The 21154-nt window shown below is 39.5% G+C and overlaps 1 protein-coding gene and 1 non-coding gene across 2 annotated transcripts in view; one reads left to right on the top strand and one right to left on the bottom strand.

The window, feature by feature from the left end:
* LOC121946170 (A disintegrin and metalloproteinase with thrombospondin motifs 16) overlaps positions 1–15432 on the top strand; it is a 62978-nt gene extending 47546 nt beyond the window's left edge. The window contains exons 19-24 of the mRNA XM_042490638.1: positions 12589–12793; positions 13561–13755; positions 13909–13965; positions 14131–14346; positions 15050–15197; positions 15317–15432. Coding sequence (XP_042346572.1) covers positions 12589–12793; positions 13561–13755; positions 13909–13965; positions 14131–14346; positions 15050–15197; positions 15317–15432 — 937 coding nt within the window. The remainder of the gene's footprint in view (positions 1–12588; positions 12794–13560; positions 13756–13908; positions 13966–14130; positions 14347–15049; positions 15198–15316) is intronic.
* Positions 15433–21028: 5596 nt separating this feature from the next.
* On the bottom strand, positions 21029–21100 carry trnae-cuc. The gene has a single exon. It is a non-coding gene; the product is annotated as a tRNA-Glu (tRNA).
* Between the last annotated feature and the right edge of the window lie 54 nt (positions 21101–21154).

Below are 21154 nucleotides of genomic sequence, written 5' to 3'. Positions count from 1 at the left end.
AACTTGATCACGACAAAGATGAAGTTAGGAGATCTGCGAGTTCTTTGTTCTGAACATGGTTAGGAATATACAAATATGACCGACTAGTTTTCAGCCACAAAAAGTCAGATATAAAGCACAGTACACTTGGTTTGCTATAAGTTGCTAAAACTTAGAAAGATTGATTTAATTCAAGCTGACATTTTTAATTTGCCACAATTTCACAAAAATTAAGCAGATATCGCTACATTTTAAGTAAACTTAACTATTAGACATAAAGTAAACATAAATTAGTTAATAGTTATTTTTTCTAACATTTTTCAAGGCAGTCAGTTTTCTAGATGTTTTTAAGTAAAATCAACTTGTCGGATTTTACAGTACAGAGACTTCACATTTGAATGTGTAGTTTGAGAAACACTTCTGTATGCAAACTGCACATGCCAGCTGAATTGATGGGGGATGTTGATTCATCCAAACACTGCTGATCCCAAGGATTTTCTTCCCACAAGAGTGCACCAGAAACAAGCTCATGATTGATTTGCAGTTGGGCACCAAAGTAGGAAATGTTATCACATGTTGAGATTCACTTCCAGGATGCTGTGGCCAAGAGGGCTTTTCTCGGTGCTGTAAAATGTCACTGCTGTCACAAAGAGTGGCACGAACAAATTTTCTATGATGTATGACGATACAAGACAGAGAGAGAGTGGGAACGAGACCAGCTAATAGTTCTGTGGTTTCAGGGTGTGGTTCTGTGGGATCTTGGCTCAGCTCAGTTGGTTTGGTCACTGTCTATACCCCTGATACGTAGAGCCAAAGGCAGAGGATCAAAGATCAGTCAGCGTGGTGCGATGCTGCGGACATCATAGGGAGTGGTGCGCCCGATGACAGGCAGGACATGTATGAACACACACACACACATAAAGACACACACAGGGGAAATATCCCTCCCTTGTCTATGCTGCTCTGGACAGTGTCATGAAGGGTAAAAGCCTGGCCAGAAAACAATTTCGTGAAAGGCGCTCTTGGGATAACACTGTTTTTTCTACAGCCAAGTAACGCTGTGTAAGATTATTACTTTAGGTAGTATGTGAGTTAACCACACATGCTGATGTTTGCAGCTGAAGTTTTGCCTTGTTCATAACAGTTAACATTGTGAATCCTTTCATCTCATTCTGTAGTCCTTGCTGCTTTTTGAAGCTATATTGCCAAGAAACGATTCAATTAACACTGCAGCACCGAGCAAAACCAAACCAGCATTTCCATGTCTCTTTTTGTCAAGCTTGTTCCACTTAATTAAGCAAAACTTAAGAGCAGTCAACTATTCTACACACATTTAAATATATTACCTCTGGTCATGGCCTATAACTTCATATTTAGGCTACTTGTGTAATTCAGTGTCTGCAATTATTAGCCAAGGTACAAAACGTAGTTCAACATAAACAGATGATGCGTAGAACTGAGCCCATATGAAGACGACCTCTGCACAGATAAAGCAGGAGAGTTAAAGAGTACAGTAGATGCCTGTCTCCCAAGGAATAACAAGAGCATTTATCTCGTGGCTTTTGACAGCTGCTGTTGAGGCGTCAATTCCTCTGTGTCTCTATTCTGAGTATTCCCACGTACGCTCTTAGCAGTGGTCTGAAATATCAGCCAGATTCTTGCAAATGAAGTGGACACTGATGACAAGTTGCGCTTTGATTTACGAGCAGAGAATGGTTTAGCTGAGACACTGACCTCATCTTGGTCAGTGTTGCATGTGGATGTCCAGAAAAATTCAGTTGTTGTGTGTCCAAATGCGGATTTGTCCCCTGCATGTAAAACTGTTTTATTACTCTGTGGCCAAATCAGACCTCTTAAAATATTTTAGGAAGTCTCATTATTTATTTAATATTTTTTCTCAATATTAGAAGGCCAAGAGACAGACACAATGAGGCCTTATTGCATCTTTGCTCCTTGACATCAATGCCTCTAAGGCTCTGAGTCAGTTTCAAGTAGTGTTTGCTAAATGCCTGTAAAATATAACATGACCATATAGGAGTTATTTCCAAGGTTTTAGAAGCAATGAAATACACAATTAGTGATGGGTGGACAGATTTCGTCACAGTATTGATTCCTTCGAATTCATATATATATAAATGTTTACAACTTTTTTAGTTTTATACTTGCCAAATATGATGTCATTCTCCACCACACTTCATTTTAGTACATCTAAGTTTTGCACCAATAAACTTCTCAATTAATTACCAGCGATCATCTCTAAGTTTACATAAACCCTTTGTTCTTTCAGAACATTCTTAGCAACAAAAGCAGAAATTACCCAATGATTTTCAAGAAAGTTAAAAGAACAAGGAAATTGCTTGAAAATGAGTGGTGGAAAATGAAAAAGAAAGTTTAAAAAAAAACCCAAGGAATTGACCTAGGAAAGTGCTAAAAAATGTTAGATATTTTTTAACACCATTTTTAATACGTTTATGTAATTATGATATTTATAAATATAGTTTAACCCTAGCTTTTACTCTTTTTACTCTCTCTTTCTCTTGCAATTTGTGAAAAATTTCTTATCAAGTTGCTCATTGCCTTTTTCACATTTTTGAAAGAAATCGAACCAACTTGCTCAGAGTTCAAAGGGTTAACAAAGACCAAATATTTATTTTAATGCACTGACTCAGAATCCCACTTGTATGTAGGTAGGCTGTGGAAGCTCAAAATGAAGTTAGTGTTACAAAAATGTCACTGACTGACTGTCATTCTTCGAAAGGCGAGTAGGAGACGTCATAGTTTCCTCAGGCTTATGCTGCATTCTAATTGTAAATGTTATTGGTACATTTTCAATTTGTCTGATACCTTGACCTGGTATATACAGGACACTAAAGAGCCATTCAGACAGCTTAGTTCATTCTGTTTTGCCCATCACCATACAATACAAAAGTACAAGGTGCAAAATCAGACTTTTGAGTGTTAGACATTCTTTGCTTTGGGTTTTGCCTGTTGGCTTTTTGCAAAACAGTTTTGTCGTGTGCATAAAATAACATCTAGAGGATAAATGCAGTCATTGTGTATGATGCTGTTGTTGCTGACATCATGTTGCCAAGAGCAGAATGACTGGCCATCAGCTGCTGTCTGGCACACATCACACACACACTCATGCAGGAAGAAGACAGGGCAGGGCAGGAGAGGAACAGTGGTGGTGTTTGGTTACGATGACACTCACTCCCACCCAGACTCTCTCACCCTTTCATCAAGACTCCCAAGGAACAATTTTCTCTACGACACCCCACCCAATGAACACTGCCGTTCCAAAATCTAAAACCACAACAAAATCTATTACAGTAACACTGATGCACACATTTCCAGAAGTATATTCAACTTCAGTCTCCCTCCTTTGGTCTGGAGGCTTTTCTTTGAAATCTCCCCTCTTACTCATGAAATCATCCTGTCCTTAATTTGCATGCTATTGGTGGTGTCCCAACACCTGCAGAAAAAAAGTCAGAAAGATTTTCTCCGGGATATAGACAGCTTTATACAGGGCACCAACATTATGTAATCAGCACTGAAATCATGGAATCCCAGTTACGTTACCATTTATCTCATGTTTTATAGTAACCAACAGCTGTTCTAAAGGGGATTTTTCTACTGCATAGCAGTGTCAGTGCCTTCTTTTTTCCATTCTTGCTCATTTTGTGTCTGTCTCCGTTTTGGAACAGGTATCCTCGGAAAATCCTGCATGATGACCACAGAGCTGTCTCATATTCAGTGACATAAAGTAGCAATCATGTTGACAGAAAATATATATATAAAGTCATCAGAAAAGCAGGCCATGTCCTCCAGAGCTTTGTTAAGTCAGACGTTTTAAGTAATAATGGCATGTTTGTGGTTCATTGTGTCATCGTGTGTAGTAATGGGCTGTATATTATGTAGTCATTCCTGCTTTGTTTTCACTGTTGTATTTGAAAAAAAAAACTGGTACTGTGAGCCCAGCGCAACACTGCCAGCTTTACAGATTATTCCCACCCGCTCTAAAAATGTCTGCACTCATAGAGTTGTCAGGCACTTTGGATAAAAGAGATCACCAAATGTTATGTTAGGATGGCTACCACTGTACTCCACCTACAGTCGACATTATTAACTATTGGGTGCTTTTGGGGTAATTACTGTTACCAAGGATTTCTTTTACAAAACAAAATAATGTTTTTGTTACTTTATAATGTAGAATTAAAGTTAAGTAAAGAAAACACATTTAACTATGAGGAAGCTTCACCGTTAACTGTCAACTGACAAGATGACATAAGTGTGGTTAAATGGGACTTTATGTAAATATATAAGCTCTACGGTTAGGCAGTCAGACTCCATTAGTGTAGCCTGTTGCACGTGCAGAAAGATTAAATGCAAGGTCCCACTTGTTGCATTTGAAACTTTAAACCCATTTAAATAGAATAGTACTATTAATATGTTTCAACCACTCAGCACATACAGTCGTCACAGAGTTGGTTTAATTATTATCACATGACCTCAGTGTTGAGTTTCACCCGATGGTAACATAAAAGTTAAAAAGAAAAATGGTCAAAAGAAATCTTTGATTTATGTTTTCAAGCTTTGTTTGAAAAAAATGCATCAACATATGTTATGGTGATGACTGTTTTTGACAACAGGTGTAACAGCTAACGTTAATTACTGCATTGCATTGATTGCCCAAAGAGTCATCATTAATGTCATCAGTTCCACCTGAGCTTCTCCTGCTATGATAGACTGTCTGCTTTGAAAGAGGACTGCAATCACTCTGATGCTAACAATGATTTTCAATGGAAAGACCTTTGACAAGGAAGAAAGCAAAACTGGTTAAGGTATGGTCACACACAGGCAAATGTGGGCGAGTGACCATCGCTTGCAGAGGTGATATTCATGCTGAATGTGGGCAGTATAATGTATGTCGCACAGCGGAAAGCTAGCTTGCTGGCTAATGTTGGCTAGCTTAATAATAACACAAATTATGATGTTATTGGTACATTTTCTTACATTCTGTGACTTTCTCCTGACTCACTGCTGCCAGGCAGCATCTCTCATGTGGGGCAGTTTGTACTTTTCATGGCCAATGTCATAAAATATTGGCTGGTTAGACACAGTAACAATCAATGTTTCTTCCACACACACTTCTATGCTATTGTTTGAGGCTGCGACTTTGCTAGTCAAAGTTCACCAAAGTTGAACTCCACACTGTGCAAAGGTGAGAATTTGCTTTGCCACCAGAAGTGAATGTTTTATTCGCCCCAATGCTCACAGTGAATAGAAGGGTAAATATTCGCCAATGTTACTTTTGCTCAGGTGCGACCGTACCCCGAACTTGTATTTTTCACTTACTGTACACAATAGAAATCAATGAGAAGCATAGAAATTTTACTTGGATCTTTTTGTTACTGGTTTCCCTGGTCTTGTTATTGATCATTAAATATGCAGTCAGTTTACTCGTTGAGGGGGAGCCTGACAGAAAAAACTTTGAGAAGCACTGGGTTACAGTTCACTGAAAGCTAATATTTCACCATAAAATATGTCACATAGAGCTCTAATAACTCATTTTCTGCACTCCAAAATGTCAGTATAGCGAAATATGACTCACTGAGTGGTCTCAGCTAGGTTTGCCAATTATACCCATGTAAAAATCGGATATAAAAAGGACATATTACTGTACAGTGTATATAGATGTGCATGACCCATCCATGTAGTGTATTATGTTTCTATGCCACGCTCAGTGTGGAAAATTGAATTATGTAACTATTGGTAAATGGATCGTAGTGGAGTCAGAAAGTGAGCATTTCAATAGAGAAGAAGGAGAACATCAAGGAAGAAATTGGGAAACTCTTGCTCACATTTGTTGGTTTGTACAGAGAAACAAAACAATTCAGGCTTTATCTGCACATCTATGGTTTGTGACAATCACTCATCGTGATTATTGTCATTATCTGGCAGCCAGAGACAGTGACTGTTTCACTTCCATATATTTCAGTCAGTACGTAAACTGCTTACTCATCTCTCAGGATACTGAAGGTACAACAGATGCTTCATTTACCCTCAACCTCCACACACACACACACACACACACTCCACTTGTCTGCAAAGGGCACGGCCTCTCTCTGTCCCCATACCCCCCTCACTCTGTCTGTCCTACTGTCTGACTCAGTTTCCCTCTGTCTCTCTCTTTCTCACACACAGAGACAAAGGTGAAGCCTTTGAGGTCACACACTGCACAGAGTGACAGAGTTTGGTAGTTAGACCTCAGTAACTGCAGTGTCCATTACCTGGGTGGCTTCAGGCTCAGCTGTAAACATTACCCTAATGGCCTGGACACTTTGATGTGACATCTTTTTTCTCTGTGACCTGTCCAACCCTGTCCTACCACACACACACACACACACAGACACACACGCACACATGCACACACAGGCACACTGATTCCACTAAGCAGCCAGCCAAGGATAGCTGTCATTCAAACTTTGTTGTGCTCACGTTGCAGCACTTCCAATCTCTCAGCAGGGATTTGTTGGGCTGTGGCTTCATGACAAACATACACACTCTGTCTGCTTGTCTGTCTGCCTGTCTGTCTCACTGTAGCTTTAAAAAGTCACCTATAAATAATCTTAGATGTTGATGTCTTCTCTGATATCTCTTCTTTCCACTTAACTTTCTTTTCTTGCTCTTCTCTCTCTTTCTCTCTCTCCCTCTCTCTCTCTCTCATCCACTCCACCATTTACAAAGTTACACACACCACCCCTATCAGCATTTACTCACTAATGGATTTGTGTGTTTACACTGAGTTGAGGAAGCAGAGATAATAGTGGCTGTAAAGTGATCTCACAACTGTTAACACTCATTTCCTATCTCCTTCATTATCTACAGCTGGGGCTGCTTAGGTGTGTGACTGTGTATATTCACGTGTGTGTTTATGTATGCATGCATGAAGTAAGGAGACACTTACAGAGCTACTTTGCTGGTAATATGTTGTTTATTCAGTAATATGTGAAAGATTTGGAGTGTTTGAGTACATTATGTATTTAAATGGAGATCTCTGAAACCCTGTCTCCTAGAAATTTCATTTGTATGTTACTAAACTTATTTTTTTATGTTGTTGTGGTATGTAATTAGTGCTTGAATTATGTTCAGAGACATCATATGGCATAGGCCTTAGAAAAAGGGGGCTGGAGAGGAAAGTGAGCATAAATAGTGCTGAAACTTAACACCAGAACCTTGGGGTCGTGTCCAGAGTCCTGACTTAGGTTTTGACAACAAGAGCACTTAAGATAAGGTTAGGCAAAGATCAACATTTTGGTTAAATGCTGATAAAATCCATAAATAAATAACTCAAAAAATTAAAAAGTCACTACCTATGGTAAGTGTATTGCAAAATTGCCTATTTTGTGGAAAACAACTGAAATACATTGCTAATGAACATTTTACTGATACATTTAGCATGAATATTTTTGCGTTAATCAGCAACATTTCCCGATGGAAAACGAAATTTGCTCAGTATTACATTTACCTCAAAATATATCTTTTTCAGATTGGTTGTATATAAATGCAATTTCTAAGAGACAGGGCTGGGTCTTTGGGAACTGATAATTACACAGTTGTCAGATAATCTATAAAGTGACAAGCAAGATTCACCACTGAATAAGCTATTTTTTATGCTATGAAGGAAACTTTTTTAGAGAAATGAGCATTATAACATCAACAGTTTTTAAGTTGATATGTTTTTATGTATAGGGGGCAAAATATTTTTAATGGAGGATACAATATTATTGCTGACTACTGCAGTGCCTCAACTTATTCAATGTTCCTCTGTCAGTTATCATTACCCATATTAGTGACTGCTATTTTTGTATAATTTCAAATGGGATTACATCTTTTACAAATGAAAAGTTGTTAACTTGATGTTATTTAAATATCGAGATACTAATCAGATGCTATTATCATCATCATTTTGTGAATTCTTTGTGGGTTCAAGATCCATCAATCTTTGTAACGACATCTACTGCCAGACCTCAAATATTCTGGCAAAAAAATTAACCAAACATTTACAGCAACAGTTCATATTACAGGAGAAAACTTGCACAGTAATAATATTAGGTAATCTGTCTTTTTCTTATAGGTTGCAATCTAAACCTTCAGGCTTTATTTCCATGCTTTTTGATTTCATATTAAGCGTTCATAACACGCATGTCATATAGCTACAGTGATGCTATCGTGTCTGGCTTTCTGATGATCACATTAATTTCTGTACCCCGCTATATTAGAGTTCCCTTTCATGGTTTAATCAACCAGAACTGATTTGTGCCTCTGTGAAATACCTCATGTACTATAGAACATTAGTGTTGAACTAAACTGAAACATATTGTGCTAGTATATGTACATATGTTTGGGGTTTTTTCACCAAACATCTGGAGTTGAAGATTTTCAAAGTGCATCTTACAGTTTATGGGCCCTCCTCATGTATAATGTGAGCAAGACAAGATATATGCTGCACAGACCAAAACATGCATGACTAGACAAGCTATCTGTGGTCATCAGTCCATCTCTGCAGGTCATACTATTCTGAGGCCCTACAGTTATTTCATTTTGCTGTGTCTGCACCAAGTAAGTTGGACTGCACAGGCATTACCTCATGGAAAAAGGTTTCCGATGCCCACCCACATTTAGAGCATGATATCATTCTCTCTCACAGTGTGGACGTAGACTGATGTAAGCACAGAAACACCCACACACTGACATGCACGCTTGAAAGCTCAAACACACGCACAGTGGCACAGCCATAAACACTGGTCAGAAGTTATTTAATGCCTCTGGTGAGCATCTAGACAGCGTCTTTTAGACCACAGAGGCTATCTGACACTCTGACCACAGGACATCTGATCCCCCTGTGCTTCTGTCCTGAGAGTGTAATGCTTACTCATCCTCCAACAACCCCCACTGACAAATAACAGTCAAGGCAAAGATCACGAGGTGAGCTATAACTTGATATGGCATTAGTCGGTATGTTATACCAATGGGCATGCCATCGGGGTCGCTGAGGTGATAAAACCATGGTATAAGTAAACGCCCTTCAGTATTAATTAAAGCTCTACTATATCGCTTTTATCATCTCCCACATTAAAGCCTTCTGTCTTCAGATGACTACATTTTACTTTTCTGTGCAGAAACTGATATCTGAGATGTAACTAAGTGATGTCAGAGAGCCAAAATGAGTATGTAAGCAAGTATGATGTAATACTGGTGCAAGTTGGTAAAAGTTCTCACATAGTCAATCCATGATACCAGCCAACCACTACAAGCTTGCATGGTACAGTATAGAAATTAGAACCAAGGAGTCTCTAACGCAGCTGTCAATCATGCCAATCACTGCTTGTGAACTGAGTCTAAACCATCAAACTAAGCAGCACTGATCAAATATGGATCAAGATTCTGTGATTGCATTGGCTATTTCTCACCTCATGTTTTCAGAAACATATTTTAGATATGCTTGGTTTCGGTTCAGCTGTTTTCAACATGGCAGTCAAGTCACAAACTTTGTCATTTACAGCTAAACGGTATACTAAAATTTGTATGTATATGCAAATAGAGCCGAGACTCCACGGCTGTTGTTCAGCTGCGGTGGATTCTTGCAAATGCCATGAGAAGTACTGCAAAGGGACAGAGGAACATGAATTTTTTTGCCAGATTATCTTTCTCTTGTACTACTGCAGCATATCTTCTAACAAATTACCACCCCATGAATTGATGTAAAGTTACATTGGTTAGGTTTGAGCAAGTAAAATAACTTTGGTTAGGATTAGGAAAAGAAACATGATTGGGTGTTTATAGATTTAGACAAATGAAGTTATGTAGTTTAGAGTTAGAAAAGTTCACTTGGTTTTATATGACCCCAAAAACTTGCCTACTGGGGTAAAGTCCTGTGTTGTTTGACCCATCCACCACCCCAAACTGCCTCCTCATGTGGAGTTTCGGTTTTTATGCTACTTCCTTTTTCACTCCTGTCAGCACATTGGTCACATGATAGCAGCCCTCATATTACATGAGTTATACATTGCTGGCTCATGTGGTTTACATACAAATTGTGGAGCATAGCTTTAACTATAATCATGTTTGTGGAGAAATGCATATTAGGAAGTAGGTGTATTGAATTTCATCTAAGTTAAGGCCAACAGTTCAAGTGCAATGTGTCCACATGTGTCTCAGCTCATGAAAGAAACAATGTGGAAAGAAACGATGTGGCTTTAAATATTGCTGTGACTTTTGTTGGTCTTCTGCTTTCATTTATTTATGTATTCAGTAACACCATGAGGTTTTAGCCCCTATTTCTGCGCCAAGGGCTAATAAATATCATGTCATCCTGTTAAATATGTTACATGTATGTGTTGATCACTCGGTTAAATGTTTAAAGTATGCAGCTGAACAGACATTTTCATCTCTGCATTCTGCGTCTCCTCCCTCAAATCATCCTTTGATGATAATACAGCGTGTCTCTTCCTCCTGACAAGCTGTAACATATATAAAACCAGATGTAATTTCTCCATCCATATTTATTTATATTCGATAGTGCATGCATAATGCCCTTTAGAGCTAGGCTCTTCCCATCCTCCTGGTACAACATTCCAAGCAAGTGATGCACCCAATTACCACAAATAAAGTTTAGACTGTTAATATATACAACTCTATGTGCTGACAGCGGCGTTTTGGGGTTGTTTGGTGTAGATCTTAGTAGGCCGGCTGGGTACATTGGAGTGAAGTTAAAAACAGTTTGACAAAGTGTGTGATGAGGGATTGAGCTGCCTGCACCTTGAATTTGGGGTCACTTGGGATGGATGCGATGAAGCTTTAAGGAAGAGTTTAGGAATAGGGATTAGACGATTTAGATGTTTGGTCTGCCTGGGTGCCTCAGTGTTGAAAATATGTCCTAAAAATAACAAAAACTATACTGTCCTAAACTAAGGAGTCATTAGGGTCAATGGATTGTGTATTTCAGATGAATCAAATGAAGGATGTTTAATATATATCTTTAAAAAGCCATGTTTTTGTAAAACATATGCAATTTTTAGGAGTGTACAGTACAACTGGAGGTGATTATGAAGGAAATATGCGGTGATTTACTTAGTTTTAGTGGTGATGAGGGCTGAGTATAGGCAGGGAGGGGGTTTAAAACCATGCAGTGGGGTTTAAGTTACAGTTTAAAAGCCTGGTGTTTCGGCTGTTGTGACTTGTTCTGAAGCCAGTCAGCCATGAACAAATGTTTAACGCCCTGAAGAGTTTGGCCTTGAAGATTACAACAAGCTCAGCGCCACATATGAGGACTGGTGTTAAGTCACAGAGACTGATACTCCAATTTTTTATTTTTAGATTTAATTTCACATTATTGTCTGCCAAGGAGTAAGGGTTCTTTGTGAAAAGGTGTTTTATTACTCAAAACAAGTAGTAATCTTGGAGACTTTAATTTAAATAAGTATTAATTCACTATTTACTGCTAAATAAGGTCACACACAGTGGTGATCAAATCTATGGCCCACGGATGAAAGTATTGCAATATTAAAATATTTGCAGTATTGTAAACTGGGTGTCCAGGGTGACAATATGCAAAAAAGTTGGCGTATTAAGTTACTGGTAATGAAAAGTGAACATTTCGTACTGCTGCAGCATCTCATTAAAAGCATTTAACTGACTTTTATTATGAAGTAGTCACGGAAAATGCAATGTGTTTTTTAGAGAGCTTAACATTTCCCACTATCATTTATCAAAACTGCATTTACATATCAAGACAATGGTCATTTTTGTTATGCTGTATGACACACAGTTAGGCACAACTTTAAGACTTAATAAAAAGTAAACCGATGAGTTTTAAAATAAAATTCACTTCCCCTTACACCTACAGAGACAAAAAAACCAAAACGTTTTTGTACCAGGCTTTAAACAATCTTCTCTCTGCTGTAAAGTTGGGAATTTTAACACGAGGGTTCATGGGGATTGACTTACTTTCGGGGCCAATCTCAACTGGCCATTTGCTGAACTGTAATTTTTGGCACTTCTGCGTTGGCTTCATTTTTCTGCTCCGCAGGTTACTGCTTGTAACCAGCTCCTCTCATTGTGCCCTGCTGTTCACAGACTGATGCCGTGTGCAGCATAAAATCATAATCATCATAATCATAATTGCTCTCATAAAGAAAAGAGGTAAATTATTGACTGACTTCTTTCTTAAAATGACACATTTGTTTTGCTGCTCCCCGGACTCTGTGATCTATAGTATTAAACCACATTTAACGTAACCACCAGTAAGTACAGGTGTTGCCAAATCATTCAGGACTGAAATCTTCAACATTGCCTCTTTAAGAGCTATTAAAAATTTTGTTACAACTAAAGTAACTTCTGTGTTTTACCATCTCTTATCTCTGAAGTAAAATAAGCAGCAGGGACCACTTGAGAAGAGAGGTGGCTTAGAGACAACACAGGGAGTCTACAACAGTCACTATAATTGTGCAGTTATCATGTCATTTGTGAATTCCCGCAGGCCTGTCTGAATAAGTGATTGAGGAGCTCTGCATGTTGACTCAGCAGCCTTGTGTTGTGTTGTCGCAGCTGGTCTGTAGGAGAGTGGGGGGTGTGCAGCCTTAGCTGTGGAAGAGGGGAGCAGACAAGGCAGGTTCAGTGTGTCCAGAGAACCAGCCAGACCAAAGTAGACGCCCAGACCGACTCTCACTGTGCCCAGCCCACGCCGCCCAGGAGGCAAGACTGCAACACTCACAGCTGTCCACCGGTTTGGACCACCGGACCATGGTCACAGGTGAGCATGTGTGAAAGTGATCTGGCTGTAAGAACGAGAGTTCTCGACGGCTTGCTGCTGCAGTAGTAAAACACTTTCATTCACAGGGGGCAAAAAAACACACTTCAAAATTGCACACTTGCCATCCAGCCTAAAGAGCTCCACACACTGTGCTGTTCAGTGAACCCTTGCCTTGATGGCTTCACCACATTTTATGACAGTGATCTCAGTGGCTTTAAACTACGAATGTGCCCACTGAGACCGCCCATGTTTTGTTCTCTGTCCAATTCCTTTACATTGTGCGCGGTGATTTGTCTCACTCTTAAACTTTTTTAACTGCCATTTTACCCCCAAATATCCTTAACTACCTGCCACAAATAGTGTCCAGTTTACCTCCTCTCCGGTTCTTTCTGGCACTATGCACTGCGTCATTGACTCCCCCTCTTTTTTTGGATATAGTGAAGCACTTTCAAGATTTTGATTTAAGCCGTGCCATAAGATGTGTGTGCAGGATCAGAATGAATATTGTGGGAACTCTTGGACTACGTCAGAGGAAGTAAGGCATAATAAGTCACTGTGTGGAGAATGTGAATAAACCTGTGCTTAAATGCTTTGTGTGCATTTGGCTTGGTAAGATCTTTGGCCCGTAACAATATTTTTCTTTGCTCATTTAATAGCTACATTATGTCAAATCTTGAATTAATTAAGACAAAGCCCTACTTTTAGCATCTTAAAAGCAGTTGAGGACATCAGATTTTAGCCTCATCATGTTTCTGGTTTTTTGGCAGTGTTCTCGTAAGTGTGGCAACGGCTTGAGGAAGAGGACGGTGCTGTGTACAAGCGCCAACCCAGGTGCCCGGACACACACACTGCCAGACAGTTTGTGTGCGGGCTTGTCGAAACCCACCAGTCAAGAATCCTGTTTCATCAAACGCTGCCAGAAACAACGCAAAGTCCAGTGGTTTGTCTCCACGTGGCAAGAGGTAATTCAAGAGCAGTTATAAAGACTGATGATAAAATATCCAACTAAAATAGATATAGTAATGTAGTATGTTAAATTATAGTGTTTTAGCAAATGTAAATATGTTGTCTTTCTCTATTTTTTCCTATGTTCACTTCCTTCTTTCATCATCCAGTGTTCAGTAACGTGTGGTCGTGGCTATCAGGCACGATTCATCAAGTGTGCAGAGAAGGTGTGTATTACACGTTCACTAAAATATAGCAAAATGGTAATTACTAAATTAGTAACTTTAAACATCTATTTCAACAAATCACTGCTTTTTACTTTCATCAAACAGTGATGTGCAATTTACACAATGGCATTGGTAGCATGAGTATTTGTGGTTTCCATACTACAGGACACTGCAGGAAAATACAGAGAGCTCGCTGCCAAGAAGTGCCACCATGTTCCCAAGCCCACAGTTGAGCTCCAGAGGCCCTGCATCCTGGCTGAATGCCCCGTCCGCACGACCCCACCAGTCCAGCGATGGAGCACACGTCATCGCACCTACCCACCTCAACCCCTCCCTCAACCTCCGCCTCAAGCACAATGGCACTCATCTCCTTGGTCTCAGGTACGGTAACTTATTCTTCTTTTTTACTGAATGGTTCGGCTCAATTCGGCTCGACCCACTTTTGGGACCGGGGACTTTTCTCTTGCAGATAGTATTGCATCAATGTAAGCGGGATTCTTCATATTATTGATAGCCACGCGGACCGAAACTGCAGACACTTCATCTTAAATGCAACAAAGCACGAATTCCTGCAAACAGAGTAGTTTCTGCACTTTGTTAATTAACCATGGCATGGTTTTGCAGGGTGACATTCTTTTAAAATTGGGGTCGAATGAATTGAACAAATTGGGGTTGCTATCGACAGTAGCGTGGCTATTTAAAAATGATCAGTGATCTGCAGTGTTTTAACTTCACCTTGTAGTATTGTCACGGCTCGCTTGAAACCTCAGCTGAGGTGGTTCCAAAAAAAGTATCAGGTATTTTCAATAACTTTTAGTGAAGAAAACCCCAAAGAAGAATTGATTTAGGCCAAGCTGTGCCATAGCATGCGATAGACATGAGGTTTCAAGCCCCTAGAGCAGGGTTACATAGCTGAACCATACGGAGTACTGCATTACATTTTATGTCTGCAGTCTTGGCTTTGTTTATGGTCACTTTGAAAGCTCATCAACCCCTGGTGACTGACAAGAGAGGAGGATCTGAAACGGGGTTCATGACATTCATTGTATCCAACATCAAGGTTTATTTTCTTTGAACTCTACAGTGCACAGTTACCTGCGGAGGAGGAGTGCAGGCCAGGACAGTCCAGTGTCTGGTCCAAGGGAAGCCCTCTCCTGGCTGTGCCCTCCACCTTAAACCCTTGATGTCCCAGGCCTGCAACACCAACTTCTGCCCACAGCCTGAGAAGAAAGGTACCTAACTTAAAAGTGCTACTTTGATGCGTGTATGCAAACTTTTGTAAACTGTAGTTATCCTTAAATGCCCTGTCAGAATAGCAACAAGCTTCATTTGTATTTCTTTTTGTCCACAGACGTTGCGTGTCGAGATTACTTCAACTGGTGTTACCTGGTGCCTCAGCATGGAGTCTGCAACCACAAGTTTTATGGCAAGCAGTGCTGCCAGTCCTGTTCAAATTCAAACCTATAATCATACGGAGTGACTTTGTCTGTGACACAGACAGATAGGTAGTTAGACAAAAGACTATATTTGACGTCCATGCTTGAAAAGACAGTGTTTTTGCTTTAAGCGTGCGTCGAGCACTGAAAAACGAACGATACTTCAGTGGAAGTGCAAGAGAGTTGCCCTTTCTTTTCCCTGCGATGCCGGACATCTGGATACAAGAACTTGATTCACTACACAGGAATGTGATCAGGACAGTACAAATAAAGGAGAGAATTATGAGGAGGAACTAGCAAAATGGGAATCTTGATTAAAGCGAATAGGACTGACATATCCAAAAGAAACTGAAAACCTGAAAAATCCCAGCTTTGTTTATAGACTGTATGTGATCTGTACCCAGGACACCCAACGTCTCCCAGTCAACCACAAGCAAATGATGGCAGGCCAACAGAGAAAAATGGTTGACGAGGTTTCAGGCACTGAAACATGTGATACACCCGGGTCTGCGCTGCAATTCTTGATCAATTGGAAATCTGGGGTCTGATAATGAAAAGGGATGTTTCAAAGACGCAAGTAAGAGAACATAATTTTTCTCTATGGCTTGATAAAAAACAGACTGGGAATAATCAAAGAAGGCTTCCTTGATAGCTGGACAATAACAGGAAGCTTTGTGTTGCCATGTCAAAGAAAAAAAGGAAAGAACTAAACCAAATGCTTCATACATGCATACACTATTCTGAGATGGGTCAGGGTTGCAGGAACTGGCTTTCATTCTCAGTGGTGCTACAACGTTGTCTTCTGTCACCAAATCAATGTGAAATCCTCAAGTGTCAGGAAAGAACAAATGAATTGAGTGACCCATGTACAGTATTGTTTGTTTTATTTATTGGCTTTACGATATGGCGTTGCTGGAAGACTGTATTAATAAGCAGTATAAATGTGTCATTTTATTACTTTACCTAAGCCCAGTAACTTTATATTTTGTATTATGTTTCATAAGATTTCATGCTGACAAACTGCACCTTTTTTACTCAAAACTTTTATTTTATTCTTGAAGAAAATTAAAATGTGATCTTACAAAGCCCAATTCAGTAATGTCAACATGGATGAGTAATCATTTACAACAGCTTTCGAGTTTAAATCTGTAATAATGACAAAAGGTATGAGCATGCTGTTTTAAGAGTCACTCATCCGTCTTCCCGTTGCATTGTCCTACATTATTACACATGTCATGTATTGCATGCATTGATATGGCACAAAAATAATGCATTACATATTGGTTATGGCTGAAAGCACTGACAGACAGGTGATGGCTATTTCGATGTGATTTTTACAATGTAAATGAAATAATAAAGAAATGTGTGTCATGTCAGCATCTCAGCTTTGGCACGAGTCCTGATTTCATTGTGTTTGGCTGTCAGGTTGAGTGAATTTGATCCTTTCGGTGTGATGTGAGACTGAAAGTTTGAATATGTTTTTGCCAAGGGAAGAAAGGTCAGGAAGTGAACTTGATTCCTTCAATCGTACTTTTTTGCTTTTTTTAAACTGGGCATAATATTGTTATCCTATCCTGGCAAAGGATTTGTTTTCAACAAACTGCATAGGGGAACTTTATCTCCACAAGGTAGAAAACAGTACAGTTTAGGCTTGGTGCAAGCTCAGCTGGGATCAAAAAGTTTAGAAATTGTTGCTACATTAATACAGTTTTTAGCTACATGGGGGCAGCGTAACAACGACATTGTATCACTTTTAAAAGCTGATATAGCTGTCAGCAAACAATATCTCACATATTGCACCACGGGTATATAAAGAGAACTGGATACAGCATAGGAGGTGGAGCCCTGTTTCAGTTCCCATTTCAGTTGCTCAGTGGAACATGAAGCCAAAAAGCTTGATTTCAGAGGTTGATATTCCTCACCATGGGGCCCACAGAGCGAGTGCAATATAAACTAAACAGTTAACTTCCAGTTTAGCCCTCCACTAACGAGAATGGGATTGAAACAATTCAACTGTGCAGCTCTTCTAGAACTTTGAAATGTTATTAAAACCGAATGGCTCAAATAAATGTATTCAGTGATCTAGACCTAGACTTCTTTTTCACTATGTAAGTCTAGGAGAAAAAGTATTTTTGGGCCCCATGGCATCATATGATGGAGCCAGCCATCACAATTCCATGTTTAACCACTATGCAACACTGGCTTCAAAGCTCAGCGTTGTTCTCGGGGGCTTGATTTGCACATGCAGCAGTCAGGGACCAGCATTAGCATTCATTTGAAGCTGTGTTTCTGGCCACCAGATGAATAAATGTAAGTACAACACTCACTCATCTCTCAGCTCTGTTTTTGTCTTAACAACTACTGAGAGAACTATCTTGCTCTTTAGCAGCTACATGCACCATGTCATGGACACTGTTGGGAGAAGAGTTTGCCTAGAGGGCTTTCTGCCAGAGAGGGATTTCCAGTTTAAGGTTATAGATTTTGCCAAAGGTAAACTTTTCCCATGTGCACTGTACAGTCACTCAGTCCAGAAAAAAATTCTCCAGCCTTTGGCGGCCACATTTTTTGCTACATGAGGCTGAATTTTTTCATGGAGGTTGTATTTAATACGAACTTAAACTTGTTTTTAGAGCGGTTTTCAATGAAGATAACTGCTCTGTATGTCCTGAGGTGAGGCTGGTTCGAACAGGAAATCAAAACTGGAAATCTTGGGGATGCAAAACTAAAATAATGAGCTGAAAAGGCAAAGGTTCTCCATGGAGCTGAGGGGAACTGCTGTGTCTGTAAATATGTGCATGTTTGTCTCTACCAGTGACTTTTGACTAAAACTGTGATTAGAGCAGGTTTAAACTTAGTGAATACAGGGCATGTGTCGAGCAGTTATGGTCCTCTGATATGTTTCCTGTTATGGCTATTTTTTGTATGAATCCAGGGTTGTAAAGTTAAACATTTATTAAGGTATTATAGGTGTATGTAATATTGAGGTATACAATTAACCTTGGCTACAATAACAAACACCCTTTTTCTATTTTCTATCAAGTTTAATTTAATGCAATGAGCCATCTTCTGCAATTCTTGTAATTTTTTTAGTACGTGGTTGATAAAACACCACCACACCATGAATTAGCATTGTATGTTATATCATAAATTGATGAATAAAGAAATATGATTTGAGAAATGACCCTAATTCTAAGCTCCCATCCTCAGTCTGCAATGGTGTGCAGCACATATGCCAGCACACAGGCAACAATAATGCCAAAACGGTATTAGCCATTTCAACACCTATGACATCTTGTGTCTGGGCTTTCCTCTTAAGTCATTTCTCAACATGTCAAGTAGACACAGATGCCCCAAAACAAAATCACCATTGTCATAATCCTTGGGGCACAGCCCTAAGGCCTTCAGAGAGAGAAGAAGAGTGTGAGAAGACAGAGAGAGTTGAAAGAAGGGAGGAGGGAGGGCATCTATGTATTTGGTGCTGTCATAGAAAAATGCTGTGAGCAGGAGAGGGAGTGAGCCAGAGGGAGAGGTGGGTACAGAGAAAAAGGGGTTTTCCTCCCTGTCAACCACCTCTGTGTAGCTGATATATAGTTGGTCAGCTGTGGGCACTGTGTCACTCTTTCTGTATGCTTTTTGTATCTTACTGAATACATTTAGGCCAGGGTAGCAGTTGGGGGGGTCTCACAAGTAAAATGTTTGCAAGATGTTCAGAGATACAGAACAGTTTTATTAATACACACACACACACACACACACACACACACAGACACAGGCACACACACACACACACACACACAAACACACACAGAGTCAGATTTCTCTAACCCCCCCTTCCTTAGTTTCTGGAATTTACTGTCATCAGCCACTTCACACCCATGTCAAGTAAAAACTCAATCTTAGAGAAGAGAAGAGAAGAGAAGAGAAGAGAATGAAAATGTGAACTGAAATTGTCATAAAACAATGTATTTCACTATTGTGTTTCTCTATGAAGTACTGAAATAATGAAGTATTATAATGCATTGAAGTTTACACCTGAAAGTTTGCATCCTCTCCTGCGGTCTGGGTTTCCTGCTGCAGTTCAAAGATATGCAGTTTAGGTGCATTAGAAACTCTAAACTGCTGTAGATGTGAATGCAAATATATTTTTCTGTCAGTGTGATTTAGCCCTGAGATGAACCAGTCACTTTTTTAAAGAGTAATGCTGCATTCATATTTTTCTTGGATGGTCCGTTTTTCCAAGCCGGGAAGTCATTCTGAATTTGTTGTGTTTTTCAGTGTGACATGGAAACAACGTGGATGCCACAAAGATGCCGAGTTGTATTGTATTGCTCAGATCATTTAAAAAAACAGAAGGGCACTAAAATATTGCTTTACCTGAGGGTTAATGCTAATGAATAACTTTTCTAATTCATCAAGGTCAGGTTGCATGCCATATCACATATTACATAAAGTCTCCAGTTACCATTAACCCAGCAGTGACTTTTGTCCACCATGTTTCTGCGTAATATGACGCCAACTCTGAAAGTCTTGTGGACAAATTTTCACCAATTTTTCAATTTGTTGTTCTGACTTGAAGCAGTGTTCACATTAATATTCCTAGACAGAACTAATTTTCCATTTATTCCGACAGTGTATGAATACAGGGTAATATCTTAATTCAGTAATTAGGCTAACAAAAACAATCATTTATTGCTTCAGTGACTTATGCTTTGACTTTCATTAGACAGCAAATGTAATTCCACCTCTATAATTTTAACAAATTAGGAGCTTTAAACAAAGGAAAAAAGAAGAGGAAAAAAATCCAACCACTCAACAAGAAAGGGATTAAGAGGATGAAGCATTTTGTTTATACAAAGATAGCGATCAGACAAAGGCTTCCTGTAGGTAACAAAGGTGATCGAGACAAATTTGGCAACATCCAAAGTGTTACCTAACCCATGTCAGGTAACAGAGGAGATTATCTGTCAGAGAGAGACAGGAAGAGAGAAAGCATGCCCAATGTTCCCCTTTCCACTTTAAAGAAACTATGCTATCTCTGACTGCATCTGTTTGGAGAGATTGGGCTCTTTAGCCTTGAGGCTACACTCAGAAGGTTCATCTGAAGTTACAGGGTTATTATCTTTCCATCAAGATGCACCTACAGCAGTTCCAGCACCTTTAGTTGTTTCCTCTGAGCTGTTAGACTCAGCAGGCTGGAGACGATCTGCTGCTACAGTAACAAGGACCAGTCTGGAGAATAATAACCTGGGGCACTTAACCTTTTGTAATTTGTGACCACATGACCTCCAAAGTGTCTATTGAAAAAGTTTTTTTTTGTTGTTTTTGTTGTTGTTGTTGGTGGTGGTGGTGGTGTGTGTGTGTGAGAGAGAGAGAGAGAGAGAGAGAAACAGAAAGATACAGTATATACTGAGAACACTGTAATGCTGTTATCTGTACAACAGTACCCTCTACTGACTGTATATAGAAATTTAATACACAATGCAAATATTGAAGCAAAGCATAACGTGCAACACTGCTTATAAATACAAAAAAACGTTCCGCTCACATGACTAGAGGTATGCGATAGGTAATTCTGTTCGGATACCTTTCCTATCCTTCCAAACAGTGCTTTTCGAAAACAAAAGGAGTTCCCTGACCGGGAATCGAACCCGGGCCGCGGCGGTGAGAGCGCCGAATCCTAACCACTAGACCACCAGGGATAGCTATTTAGCTCGTGATCATATGTATATATAAATATACAAAGACAAAATGTA

Source organism: Plectropomus leopardus, chromosome 7, assembly GCF_008729295.1.
Source record: "Plectropomus leopardus isolate mb chromosome 7, YSFRI_Pleo_2.0, whole genome shotgun sequence".
Classification (NCBI taxonomy): domain Eukaryota; kingdom Metazoa; phylum Chordata; class Actinopteri; order Perciformes; family Serranidae; genus Plectropomus; species Plectropomus leopardus.
This window is presented reverse-complemented; position numbering and strand designations above follow the sequence as displayed.